This window comes from Prionailurus bengalensis, chromosome A2 (genome assembly GCF_016509475.1).
Source record: "Prionailurus bengalensis isolate Pbe53 chromosome A2, Fcat_Pben_1.1_paternal_pri, whole genome shotgun sequence".
In the NCBI taxonomy this organism is placed as follows: Eukaryota; Metazoa; Chordata; class Mammalia; order Carnivora; family Felidae; genus Prionailurus; species Prionailurus bengalensis.
Window position 1 is genome coordinate 108,920,428 of NC_057348.1, and position 13,569 is coordinate 108,933,996.

The window sequence follows — 13,569 nt, forward strand, 5'->3', positions numbered from 1 at the left end:
CCCGCTTCTAGGGAGGTTTGACCTGTCAAATGGAAACTCAAGGAGTAATAGCATATTTTCATTAGGATTTTGTTAGTTTTTTTGCTAGACTTTCCTCATGTGAAGTACAAATTACACGTAATGTTGTTTCAGATAAAAAAGAACCTTTGGGTAAAATGTCATGTTTCTCCAAACGTTCGTCAGGGTTGTGGCCATTTTCTTGTTGGGGAATTTTGTATTCCACTGGGTGGGCATTTTATCTCAGCAGATGGGAGTTGCTTTTCAGCCTACAAAAGAATGATTAATCCTTTCATGCCATCACGATTTCTTTAGATTCCCGAGCTACAAGGGATCATCTTGACCTACTGCGTTATTGCTCACTGTTGAAGTATCTTCGGCCGTGACCTGCTGTCTCCCTCCTTTTACTTTCCTCTTCCTTGGCAAATCTCTTAGGAAAATAAAACCGAAATGAAGGGCTTTGTGCAGACACAAGTTTTTAAGTTGTCTCTTAGATTCAAAACAAAGCCCTCTGCATGAATTCTTAGCATAGTCTAGATTTTTACCTGTGTACCAGCTTTCATTTTCCACTGCTTCAAATTAATAATTTTCAAATCATCAAAGTCTGTTCTACCACCTGAGTCAACATCCAAATGTGTCGTAGTGCCATTGCAGGAATGGCGTCAGTTGATTTTGAAAGCTGGTTACAAGACAGTAAACAACTTGTGGAGTCTTTTCTTCTCATGTTCTCATATTACAAGGAAAGAAAACTTTCTCTCCCAAGTGGAAAGGAGAATTACCTTTTGGTAAATCTGAACCCTGAGTGGGGGGTAAAGTTTCCCTTGCTTGCCAGTGAGTTCCTCGTGTGCAGTCATGATTACCCCCTCTAACAGCCTCTCATAATCTATTCCTGTGGAGTTCCCATTCTCTTCCTCCCCCTCTACAAAACAAGACCTTAATTATATATATATATATATATATATATATATATATATATATATATATATGTTGTTGTTGTTGTTTGTTTGTTTTTGGTTTTGTTTTTTTTTTTTGCATTCAACATTTGCATTTTCTGGGCTGCTTAATATTTTGCTTATGGCATCAAAAGGACTTTTATCTCTTGTTCATGAAAAATAGTGTTCAATTTACGTCTGTCTTTATGGCATCTTATGCTGTATGACTCTGACTGGTACTGGGAATGCCATTCTTCTCTGGTTCTTGTGCTGTGGTGTTAACCCCTTACAACTCATCCCTTCTACTAGATCAGGATAAACAGTGAGTCTATAGGAACCAGGCAGGTGCTGTCTGGTTTTCAAGTAGTTTTTAATTGTATCACAGTCACGCGTTTTAAATAGTCAAAAGAATTCTGCAAGACATGTGATAGAGACAGCAAATCTGATCCCCAGAGAAATGCCTTCTGCTTTTTACATGCTTGTTTTAATTTTTACATTCATGTAACCAAATACCATCCTTACATGGTTATTTCCTGACTTTCCTGTTTGTACTCTGGAAGATGAAGATTTAGCTCTTTCACGTGCAGACCTCTTCTCAATTCTTTCTCTGTGACACAGTTTTAGCTTAGCCACTATTTAGGGTTTATATTATTGGGACTTTATACCTGCTATTCATAGCTCAACTGTTATGCGGTTGGTTTGATCTATCTGAACATCATTTTATCTCTGGAGTTAATGTTTCATAATTTATCTTCCCTTTTTTGATGAGTTTTCTGTGCCTTAACACTAGTCAATACTAACCTTTCCCTTTGTTATGTAAACCTTCCAATACAAAAACTTTAGGAATTCTTATCCTCCATCATGTTAGACTCATAGTGAAAAGCTCCCCTGGTCAGTTTGCTCCCTGGGCCTGCAGTACAGCTGTCAACATGAAATGTTTGAAATGTCTTTTCACCGGTGTCCTGGAGAATCCTATTTCCTGGCTCATGTTCTTTTTTCCTCCTTTTTCCTGGGATCTCCTGACTTAAGATCACGAGTTATTCTCCCATTTTTGGCCGAGTGTCTGCTTCAGTAGCTCTTTTAAAAAAGATTGTATGAGAAACATCATTTTTGAGGCCTCAGGTGTCTCAAAATACATTTATCCAGCTTTTGTGCTGAGTTAACAGTTTGGCTGAACACTGAATTGTGGTTTCAAAATCGTTGTCTCTCAGAATTTTGAAGACATTTCATCTGGTTTCTGATATTTCTGTGGACCAATTTAATGACATTCTGGTTTTTTGGTAGTTTGTATGTGATTTGGGTTTTTACCCCTGAAACTTCCAATAGCTGCCTTATTCCCAGTGTTGAGATTTCTCGATAATGTGTGAGCCTTGTTGTGGGCCCACTTTGAATCCTTGTGCTGGTGTCTAGACAGTTCTTTATTGGGAAACTCATGTCCTTCAACTCTGTAAAACTTTCTTGAAATTTTTAAATCATTTCTTTCCTTTTTGAAAAAAGAATTCTGAGGGCATCCAGCTGCTCGATTGGTGGAGCGGGTAACTCTTGATCTTGGGGTTGTGAGTTTGAGCCCCGCCTTGGGTGTAGAGATTGCTTTAAAAAAATTCTCATTATGCTCATTATTTAAACATTTGACTTGTCTGCTCTTTTTCTTATTTTTTTGCACTTATTTTCTAGGTCTTTTTTTCTTGACTTTTTAAATCTAGTTTCTAAGAGATATTCTCAGCTTTGTCTTTCAGCTCTTACTATTGAGTTTTTAACTTAGTTTATCATACATTCCATTTCCAAGAACTCTTTTATTCATGAAATGTTTCTTTTCTTTATATAATATATTCTTCTTCCTCTCCTTTCCCTCTTCCCTCCTTAGAGTTGCAGTATCCACTTATCTCCCTAAAGGTATTTATGGTAAGATTTTTGTGAAGTCTCTGTTTCATCTTTTGCCCCTCCCTTTCCACACCCAACTCATTCTCCCTAAAGGGAAGGTAAAGGTGAAGAATTCCTTTGAATTGAATCTTACTTTTACCTTTAATTTAGCTTTTTTTTTTTTTTTCTGCCTCTTCTGACCTCCTCCAATTTATCATCTTCACTTCTTTTCAACAGTGTATGATCCTTGCTTTGTTTAAGATCAGGTTTGTTTAAGGGGTGCTTGACTGGCTCAAGCAACTCTTGATAACTCTGGATCTGCAGGTCATGAGTTCGAGTACCACAGTGGGTGTAGAGATTACTAAAAAATAAAAATTAAAAAAAAAAAAAAAAAGATCTGACTCCAAATGACCTACCACAAGAAGTCTCTCTAGAGTCTGCTGAGCATAGAAAGCTACATGTATTTTTATTCTCAAATCCTCTGAAGCCCTTTCAGGGCTTCTACAAATTCAAAAATATTGTCGTTATAATGCTAGGATATTATTTGTCTCTTTTACATGTTTACTCTGGTTTATGGTGGTTTCCCAGAGGCTACATGATGTGTGATATTACAGTGGGTATGGGACTCCATCTGTCTGCTATTAAGCCAGGTGTTAAAGAGATTCAAGAAAGCCTGGTTCATACTAATTTTTTTTTATTTGATAAATATTTTTTTTAATTTTCTGGTTTAATTTCTATAAAGTAAGTATCCATAGATATAACCTCCTTACACAAAAATGCTCTTTGGAATCCTCAGTACTTTTTTTTTTTTTTAGTAATTTTATTTTGTAGCTTTTTTTTAATGTTTATTTTTAAGACAGAGACAAACAGAGTGTGATACAGGGAAGGGGCAGAGAGAGAAGGAGACACAGAACTTGAAGCAGGCTCCAGGCTCTGAGCTGTCAGCACAGAGTCCAACATGGGGCTCAAACCTATGAACAGAGATCATGACCTGAGCCGAAGTCGAACGCTTAACTGACTGAGCCACCCAGGTGCCCCTGAATCCTCAGTACTTTTTGTAAAGGGTGGCAAAGGGTCATGAGACCAAAAAGACTGAGAGCATCTGCTCTGAAGCTATAAATATACATATCTAGCTCATGATATATATTAAATATTTTAAGTGCCCTGGAATAACTTACCTTGTAAAAAGAGACGCCCCTCCAAGAAATAACAAGTGTTAATGTAGATGTGGAGAAAAGGAAATCCTCATGAAATGTTGGTGGGAATATAAAGTGGCACAGTCACTATGGAAAACAGGTTGGGAGTTCCTCAAAAAATTTAGAACTGAAGAAAACTGAACTAAAAAAAATTTAGCTGAAGAAAATTAAAACAGTAATTCAAAAAGATATATGCGCCCTCATGTTCATTGCAGTATTATTTACAATAGTCAAGATCTGGAAGCACCCTAAGTGTTTATTGATGGATGAATGGATTAAACAATGTGGTATATACATATGTAATAGAATATTATTGAGCCATAAAGAGAGGGAAATCTTGCCATTGGCAACAACATGGATAGACCTGACGGCATTATGATAAATGAAACAAGTCAGAAAAAGACAAATACCATATGATCTTACTTAGGTGTGGAGTCTTTCAAAACAAAACAAAAAACCCCAAACTCGTAGAAAACAGATTGGTGGTTGCCGGAGGCAGAGAGGGAGGGGTGGGCACAATGAGTGAAGGTAGTCAAAAGGAACAGACTTCCAGTTATAAAATAAGTAAGTCCCAGGGATGTAATGTACAGTAGTTAATGATACAGTATGGTATAAGAGAAAGTTGTTAGGAGAGTAGATCTTACAAGTTCTCATCGTAAGAAAAAAAGATCTAGCAATGCATGGTGGTGGATATTAACTAGACTTATTGTGGTAATCATTTTGCAAAATATATAAAATTGAATCATTATGTTGTATATCTGAAAGTAGTATGTCAATTATAGAATTGATATATTGATGATTGAAACTAATGTTATATGTTAATAATAAAAATAATTTAAAAAAGATATGTCCCTCTTTATTTCCTCCCTCCTAACCTTTGTTTATTTATATATTCTCCTTTATTCTTAGGCAGTTGTCCCTGGATCATTTTCCTTATCTCAGATGAAACAAAATTTTAAGTTTTGATTGTTCTACTTTATTTTTTTTCGGATGGTTAGGATTAGTAGATTACATTGGCCTATTCTCTGAATGACATAAATGATCAGTTATTAATTCTATTATGTATTAGATAGAATTAATGTATTTTTTGGCACCTCTAAATAGAAAGTAAATTACTTGATTTAATAAATGTTTAAACAAGGGGTTTAGAACATCGAAATCTAGTAGAAGAACTTAGTTGTCTTCAAACTTTTAAATAACTACACTGTCAAATAAAGAACAATGAACCAAAGAAATGCATAGTTGCTTTTGGGATAGAATGTGTTTTAAAAAAAAGAATAATTTGTAACATTTATTTTAGATGAAAAAGAGAAATTCGAACCCACGGTCTTCAGGGATACACTTGTCCAGGGGCTTAATGAAGCTGGTGATGACCTTGAAGCTGTAGCCAAGTTTCTGGATTCCACAGGCTCAAGATTAGATTATCGTCGCTATGCAGACACACTCTTTGATATCCTGGTGGCTGGCAGTATGCTTGGTAAGCCATGCATTATAGCTTCTTCTTTAGTACTTTAAATTCCATTGAAATAGTTTCTTACAAGATAAAATCTTTATAAATTTACATTTATGAGAGTTGGTAAAAAAAAAAAATGCAAATGGGAGTCTCTATGATTTTTACCTTGTTTACCGTTTGGGATGGTAATGTGGCTGTAGAAACAGTTATTTGTTAAGAGAGACACAGAAATGATGGTTTTTGTTAATGTTACAACATGGCTACTTTCTTTATAGCTAAAGGACAGCTTCCCCATGTGTCCCTAATTCAAAATGTTTCTGGAACAAAGTCTGCTTTTGTATGTCACTAGTTTCTTCCAGTATATTTAATTAACCCCCAAATGCCCTAGCACCCTTTCCCTTAAAGCCCACCCTTTTTCCATGCAGTGAAATGTAACCCTCCGTTTTTCCTTAAATTCTGATTAATCCAAAAAAAATGTCAGAAATATAGTTTAAATCTGGTTTTTAAAAATATGTAATTGTGAGTATATAGCTAAAAGGATTAAAGGTAGAAGTTTGAAAATTATTAGTTTCTTTTTCTTTTTTTTCTCTCTTTTTTTTTTAATATGAAATTTATTGTCAGATTGGTTTCCATACAACACCCAGTGCTCATCCCAAAAGGTGCCCTCCTCAGTACGCATCACCCACCCTCCCCGCCCTCCCACCCCCCATCAACCCTCAGTTTGTTCTCAGGTTGTAAGAGTCTCTTATGCTTTGGCTCTCTCCCACTCTAACCTCTTTTTTTTTCCTTCCCCTCCACCATGGACTTCTGCTAAGTTTCTCAGGATCCACATAAGAGTGAAAACATATGGTATCTGTCTTTCTCTGTATGACTTATTTCACTTAGCATAACACTCTCCAGTTCCATCCACATTGCTACAAAAGTTAAAGTTAGTTTAAAAGCAAAGTAAAAATAATAGAGCAGAGGCATCAAGGTAGAAGGCTTTTCTAAGTGACATGGTATATTGATCTAAATGTTGATTAGGTATCATAATGACCCATTGTTCCTCTCATGTTTATTTTTAGAACTTAGTTTGTGTAATCAGTTTGTGTGGTAACCATAAATCACTAGAAGTGGTCCAATCCTCTAGGCCAGTGATTTGCAACTACTGAGGGGACATTTGCAAATGTGTGAAAGTGTTTGGGTTGCTATAAAGACTTGGTAGTGGAGGCATGCATGCCACCTACTTTGCAAGGGGAACTCAGTACAATGAAAATTTGCCCTACCCAGTGCGCTATCAGTGCCTTTCATTGAGAAACACTGTGTAAGCCAGCCTACTTTAGGACAAAGTGTGTACCTTCTTCCATTTTGAGGTATAGCCACATTTTAATTCCTCCTTCTGAGAAATCTTTCCATTTTGGTACGCGGGCTCTAATTACTACCAGGCTCCCTTTTGATCTGTATTGCTGCTTTATTTTTTTGTTGTTACTATTTGTAAAGATCTCACATCATCACTGTGGATCATTCAAATCCAAGCATAAGAACTATATGTATTGGGGGCACCTGGGTGGCTCAGTCGGTTAAGCGTCCGACTTCGGCTCAGGTCACGATCTCGCGGTATGTGGGTTCGAGCCCCGCGTCGGGCTCTGTGCTGACTGCTCAGAGCCTGGAGCCTGTTTCAGATTCTGTGTCTCCCTCTCTCTCTGACCCTCCCCCGTTCATGCTCTGTCTCTCTCTGTCTCAAAAATAATAAATAAATGTTAAAACAAAATTTTTTTAAAGAACTATATGTATTGTGTTTAAATCCCATTACCTAGAGACAACTGTTATTAATATTTTGGTTAATTCCATTCTAGAAATCTCTTTACCTACATATGCTAATTTTTGAGAATGGGATGATATTATACAAATAAGATACTCTGTATGACTGTTTTGTATTTATTCAGCAATATGTTGTTGCCTTTCATACCTATTAGTGTTACCTTGAATGATTTCGAAAAGAACCAAAATCATACTGATTTTGAATCATATTTAATTTGTTCCTAGTTTCATTGTAAGCACAATATATAATCAGTATCTGTATACACATAGCTTTGTACCTTTATCTAATTATGTCTTTATATATTTAGCAAGGGATAAATGAATTGAAGAATAGAGATATCTATGTCTATCTTTGTCTACCTGTCTATCAGAGAGACACCAGCCCTCAAAAAGAAGATTCTAATTAATATTGTATCAAAAATGGTGTTCTGTTTATCTACACCTTTAGCAACATTAGGTACTCTTATGCTTTTCAGTTTTTTAGGTGTTTGCCAATTAGGTAAGTGATATTTACATTCAAAATTTTTAAATTAATAGTGAAGTTGAATATTTTCTGATGCAATGATTGGCTTTTGTATTTCATGAATTACGATATACTCTCATTGGTGCACTGCTAAATTCTATGCAAGTCTTCAATGAGTTTTGGTACTTGCCAAAGTCACATGTGACTGTATAAGTCAATCCTATAGACCTTTTTCAGTTCTTCGTGCCCTCCTGGCAGTACTGCTGACCCTCCTGTCATTCTTGAAATGTTTACTTTCTTCCCCTACATGAGACCATGTGTTTCTCTGAATGCCTCTTACCTGACTCTTGGGTTTCCATATTACTGCCCCCATATATCTGTTAAATTATCTGTATACTTTGCTTTGATGATCTCAAAGCGTCATTGACCATCTATATAAGGATGATCAGCAAATTTATATCTGTAGCTCAGATTTCATTCCTTCATTCTACCTCCATACATCTAAGAAGGTAAGGCCAAAGGTATGGTAAGACTTAGGAGCACAGCTGGTAAAACCCCCAGGTACCTACCAAGGCCAGACCTTTGATATAATGAATAAACCCAGCCAGGCACATTCTTTTTATATAAATATTTTGTTTACTTATTGAGTATGGGAATTTTCTTAACACCTACCCCAAAATTTACCTTCTTCCATTGTTCTTAAAACAATAGTCATCTTGGTTTTTCAGTTGTGTTTTTTGAAGAGTAGATACAAGAAATATTTTTCTTTTCTTTTAACTTACATTTTGAGGAAAATAGCAGGCTCACCAAAATTTTAGAAAGGCAATTAATTCTTTGTCCCAATATCAGAGGGAAAAAATTTTAATGCAAGCTGTAGCAATATTATTCATGTATGACATGTTTTGTATAAGAATACAATTTTTAAAACTTACCTCTAAGAGAAAAGACTATGGATTAATTTCAATTATATAACTAACTTCTGTCAGATAGGAGTCATTAGCCTGGAGTTTTTAGAAGATTATCACCTTAATAAAATTTTCTTCCAGGTGGTTGTTTTCATTACAGAGGGCTAATTAAATCTTATGCATAAATTAATTGCATGAAAATAGATTCCTGAAGGAGCTCACTTTTCTAAAAAGTAATTTGCTTATGAAATGGTATGCTGGAATCTGAAAAAGTTTGGCTAGGTGTAGCACTTTTCATCCAAAGATCTGAAATCACGAGTTAAATAAAGGCAGTTACATAAATGCATAAAGGAAGTAGCTGGTACAAGTGTATATTCTCCAAATATGTGTTGAGTATATGGAAGACATTAGTCTAACTTGGCTTATTCAAACCTTCTAGAATCCTACCCTAATTATAATGAAGTACAATCAGAAAACAAAAATACCTAGTATGGCTTCTGTTCTTCTCATCAGCCAGTGTTTCTAATGGCCATGATTGAAACTTACAGGAGGAACCTTTGAATATAGAAAGTTGAGTCATAGGAAAAAAATGCACTCTTTTATGCTAGTCCATTTATTCCATGATATTGTATAGGCCAAAGGGGAAAAAGACGATAGAGAATAAAATACACTTTGCTAGCCAACACATCTGCCTGATGACCAAATGCAAATAGCGAGCGGTCGAAGTGTATACTGTTCAACCCTGCATGGATAATTGGGCTAGTGGAGGAGGGAACAGTTTTAATACCTACTCAAGTAGAAACCAACAAGGTCTAAGGGAGCCTGAGTAGCTCAGTCAGGTAAGCATCCGACTCCGGCTCAGGTCATGATCTTGCGGTTCATGGGTTCGAGCCCCATGTTGGGCTCTGCTGACAGCTCAGAGCCTGGAGCCCACTTTGGATTCTGTGTCTCCATCTCTCCCACACTTGGCGCGTGCTCTCTCTCTCTCTCTCTCTCTCTCTCTCTCAAAAATAAACAGACATTAAAAAAAAAGTTAAGAAACTAACAAGGTCTACAAGAGCCAGGTTCTGGCCGATCTCAGTGTTGGTGAAGTGGAGTCTGGCAAAATATTATCAAACCTAAAAAGTGAACCATGTCCTGATGTCAGAAACACCAGGAACTACATTGAGAATAAATGAGTCCAGACTTAGAATGTTAGGAGCCTGGTGAAGTCAAGGATCTAGAACAATAATCTCACACACTATGGTAGTAGTGTGAAATGGAACAACTAGTTTGCATTAGATTAGAAACATAAACATAGCAACATATGTATCTACATGTACACCTCATCCTATCAATTTTTATGTGATTTTTAGATTTTACCCACTTTGACTGTTTTCCTTGAGGTGCAGGAATTCATCTGCTCTGTAAATGTTCCTCTCATTTCAGTATTGTCTTAACTGTAATTACCTTTGTCTTTTCAGCCCCTGGAGGAACACGCATAGATGACGGAGACAAGACCAAGATGACCAACCACTGTGTGTTTTCAGCAAATGAAGATCATGAAACCATCCGAAATTATGCTCAGGTAAAGCCCATCACTGAGAGATTGTTGTGTGAGGAGGGAGATATCTGAACAGGATTTAAGGGAACCTTAGGTTCAGAAATTCTACAGGCCACTTTTTCGGTAGAAATGTTAGAAAACTCTTGCACATATGAAAAGATACTCAATTGCATTCTTAGTAAGCAGTGGATATTAAAACTTAGCTAAGGTAGATTTATTTATATATATATATATATATATATATATATATATATATATTATTTTTTGCCTCTCATCTGTACAGAACACAAGGAATCAGAGGCTCACATAAATTCTGGTGAGAGTATAAATTGGTCCAAACTTCAGGGAGAGCACTTTGGCACTATCTTTCCAAACTAAAACTGCACATTCCCTTTGAACTAGCAACTCCACGTCTAGGACTTCACTCTCAGATGTGCTTACATGTGTGTAGAATGACGCATACACATACGATGGGCGTTATCAGTGATGCTTGTAATAGTATCAAAGGTTGGAAACAGCACAGAAGTCTATCAGTAGAGTACTCATTAAAATTTTCTAATTCATATTAGATATGAATGTAGCTATTCATAGCTATATTAGCTATATTAGACTATCATGTAGCTATTAACAAGAAAGAGACAAGAAGATATTTGTAATTTGTAATATCTATGAGGGATTCATATCAGGATTAAATAAAAAAAAAAATGCAAGTCCTAGAGAAGAAGACAAGCTGCCTATTAGGAAGAGACATAGGCATTTCAAAGAAGAGGAAACACAAGGCTCCCCCAAATCAGATGAAGACATAATCAAACCTACTAGTAATTCGGGAAATGGAAGTAAAATCATGATATTGTTTTGCATTTATTAGATCGGTAAAAAAATAAAATTAGAAGTCTTTAGGCCCTAATGAAGGTCTGGACGTTGCAGGACTGTAGAATGGAGCAACCTAGTAAACGTTAACACTATAGAGCTGAACGTACATGCATCATGAGTAGCTGGTTCCTGTTCTATCACAGACCTGTGTTAACAGCCAGTTGCTCTCAGCTAGACTACAAGGGCAAGTACTAGGACTCGAGTGATGGTGTAAACTGGAAATCAAATTTATTGGATCTCAATACCATTTATTCTTTTTCCTTATTGCATACTACTTCCCTGCCTGGGCTACTATTTCCTCATAAAGGGCAGCACTGTCATCTTTACTCGTGTACCCCATCTTGATCACATTAGGGGATAATCTAAACTAATGTATGTGTATGTGTGATGACAGTGTATTATGTGTATAGAAGAAAAAGGAATTAGGGGCACCTAAGTGGCTCAGTCAATTAAGCATCTGACTTTGGCTCAGGTCATGATCTCGCCTTTCATGAGTTCGAGCCCCCACGTTGGGCTCTGTGCTAACAGCTCAGAGCCTGGAGCCTGCTTCAAATTCTGTGTCTCCCTGTCTCTCAGTCCTTCCCCCACTCACACACTCTCCCTCTCAACAATAAATAAACATTAAAAAAAAGAGAGAGAAAGGAATTAGATTCAGAAATCGTTTTCAATTATAAAAATAATCTATTTATGAAAATCTCTATTTAAATAAGGACACTTATTATTCTATTCAGGCTACCTTGACAAAATACCATAGACTGGGATTTCTATAAAACAATAGAATTTCATTATTCACAGTTCAGAAGGCTGGGAAGTGTACATTTAAGGTGCCAGCCAAGTTGGTTCCTGGTATAGTCTCTCTTATGGCTCTTCTAAGGCCATTAGTTCTATCAGGTTAGGGCCCGACCCTTATGACCTCATTTAACCACCTCCTAAAGTCTCTACTTGCACATATAGTCACATTGGAAGTTAAGTCTTCAACATATGAATTTAGTGGGAATACAAACATTCATTTCACTTAAATAAACAGCCTAGAATTCCACTGACACACTTACGAACCCTGTTTGTGGGTTCTAACTAGATGGGGTGGGGGGGAGGCAGTAATCCTTTATTACTATGAAGTTATACTAAGTTTTGCTTGTCTTCTAAAGATGTCTTTGTGTCCTCCCAGAGTACAATGTGTCTGAGGTCTTCTCTCTCCATCGTATCCATGGTCTCTGTGATTATATGTCACCCCCTTCATTTCCTATTGCCTTTCTCTGCATCTCGCAGGTTTAACATTATTGTGTTTTTATCAGCGTTATTTTTGGTTTCTCACATGTTATACTTTTGGTTGAATTTCTTTTATTATTATGTACACATTGATCACATTTCCCCCCTTGTTATAACTCCTTTGAAATGCTTACAGTTCTTTTACAGTTATCTTTTTACTATAGGGCCATGTTGTGATTATGGTGACTTTCTACACCTCCTATTGTCTTTTAAACTTGTTTACATAATATTGAATGGTTCTGTTTTATGTTTAGGTCTTCAATAAACTCATCAGGAGATATAAGTATTTGGAAAAAGCATTTGAGGATGAAATGAAGAAGGTAAAAATTCAAATGTAATGCCTTACCTGTTTAAAGTAATGAAAGGGAGGGGGATGAAAATAGTTCATTTACACCGATAGTGCAGAAGTGCCAGGGACATAGTAAGTTTTTTAAAAATGTTTGTTGAATGAATGAGTACAACAGGTCATTAGCTAATTGCTATAGGGGAAAATACACGATTAGCCTAGGTTTTGTTCATTCATCTTTATGTAAGATCACATACTTTGCTCTATAGGAGTGGTTTTATAGCATCTGATCCTTGACCTTGCAGAGCTTAAAAATAAAAACTAGAGTTTCCAAATATGCAAGAAAAATAAATATATCAAGGGGGAAATCTAGATGTGGTGATTTAAGCAATTAAAGCATGTGAAGGAGTATATGGCACAACAGCTAATACCCAGTAAAATTCTTTAATTTTCACAAATACAGTCTGGCAAAGAGGATAAAAGAACATCTTTGGAGATAATCTGTGGGTGTATGTCTCAGTGGTGTTTCTCACTGTAAAAAGCTGCAGTAAGATGCCATACCTTAGGATTGCTATAGGAATCAATGAGATCACATATAAGGTACTTAATAGAGTAAGTGGCCTCTAGTAAGTAGCAAAGTAAATAGTAGCACCTCATTAAAGAAGACCTCCTTTCTGCATTGCAACATGTTCCCTCTTGAAATTTGTAACTCTTGTGTGTGTGTGTATATGTAGCACTCACTACATTAACTTGTTACAGATTTGCATGTTGCTTGATCATTATTTCCAATTTTAGATAATCTGCTAAATTATGAACCAAGGGAATAAAGGAACCATAGCATCTACTTTACTACTTATTCACTTCCCCATGTTCAACGCAGATCCATACATCATGAACATTTGACAGTAAAATCCCTTTTTAAAACAATTTGCATTCTCTGTGACTCCATTTTCCCATTTCTTAAGAATAGTTAAGCATGGGTACATAAAACT

The 13,569-nt window shown here is 36.2% G+C and overlaps 1 protein-coding gene across 2 annotated transcripts in view; it reads left to right on the forward strand.

The window, feature by feature from the left end:
• The window catches only part of BZW2 (basic leucine zipper and W2 domains 2), a 63,464-nt gene that overhangs the window by 26,154 nt on the left and 23,741 nt on the right, over nucleotides 1-13,569 (forward strand). For both annotated transcript variants that reach the window (XM_043589025.1, XM_043589026.1), the window contains exons 3-5: nucleotides 5,286-5,462; nucleotides 10,070-10,173; nucleotides 12,546-12,611. In XM_043589025.1, coding sequence (XP_043444960.1) covers nucleotides 5,286-5,462; nucleotides 10,070-10,173; nucleotides 12,546-12,611 — 347 coding nt within the window. The remainder of the gene's footprint in view (nucleotides 1-5,285; nucleotides 5,463-10,069; nucleotides 10,174-12,545; nucleotides 12,612-13,569) is intronic.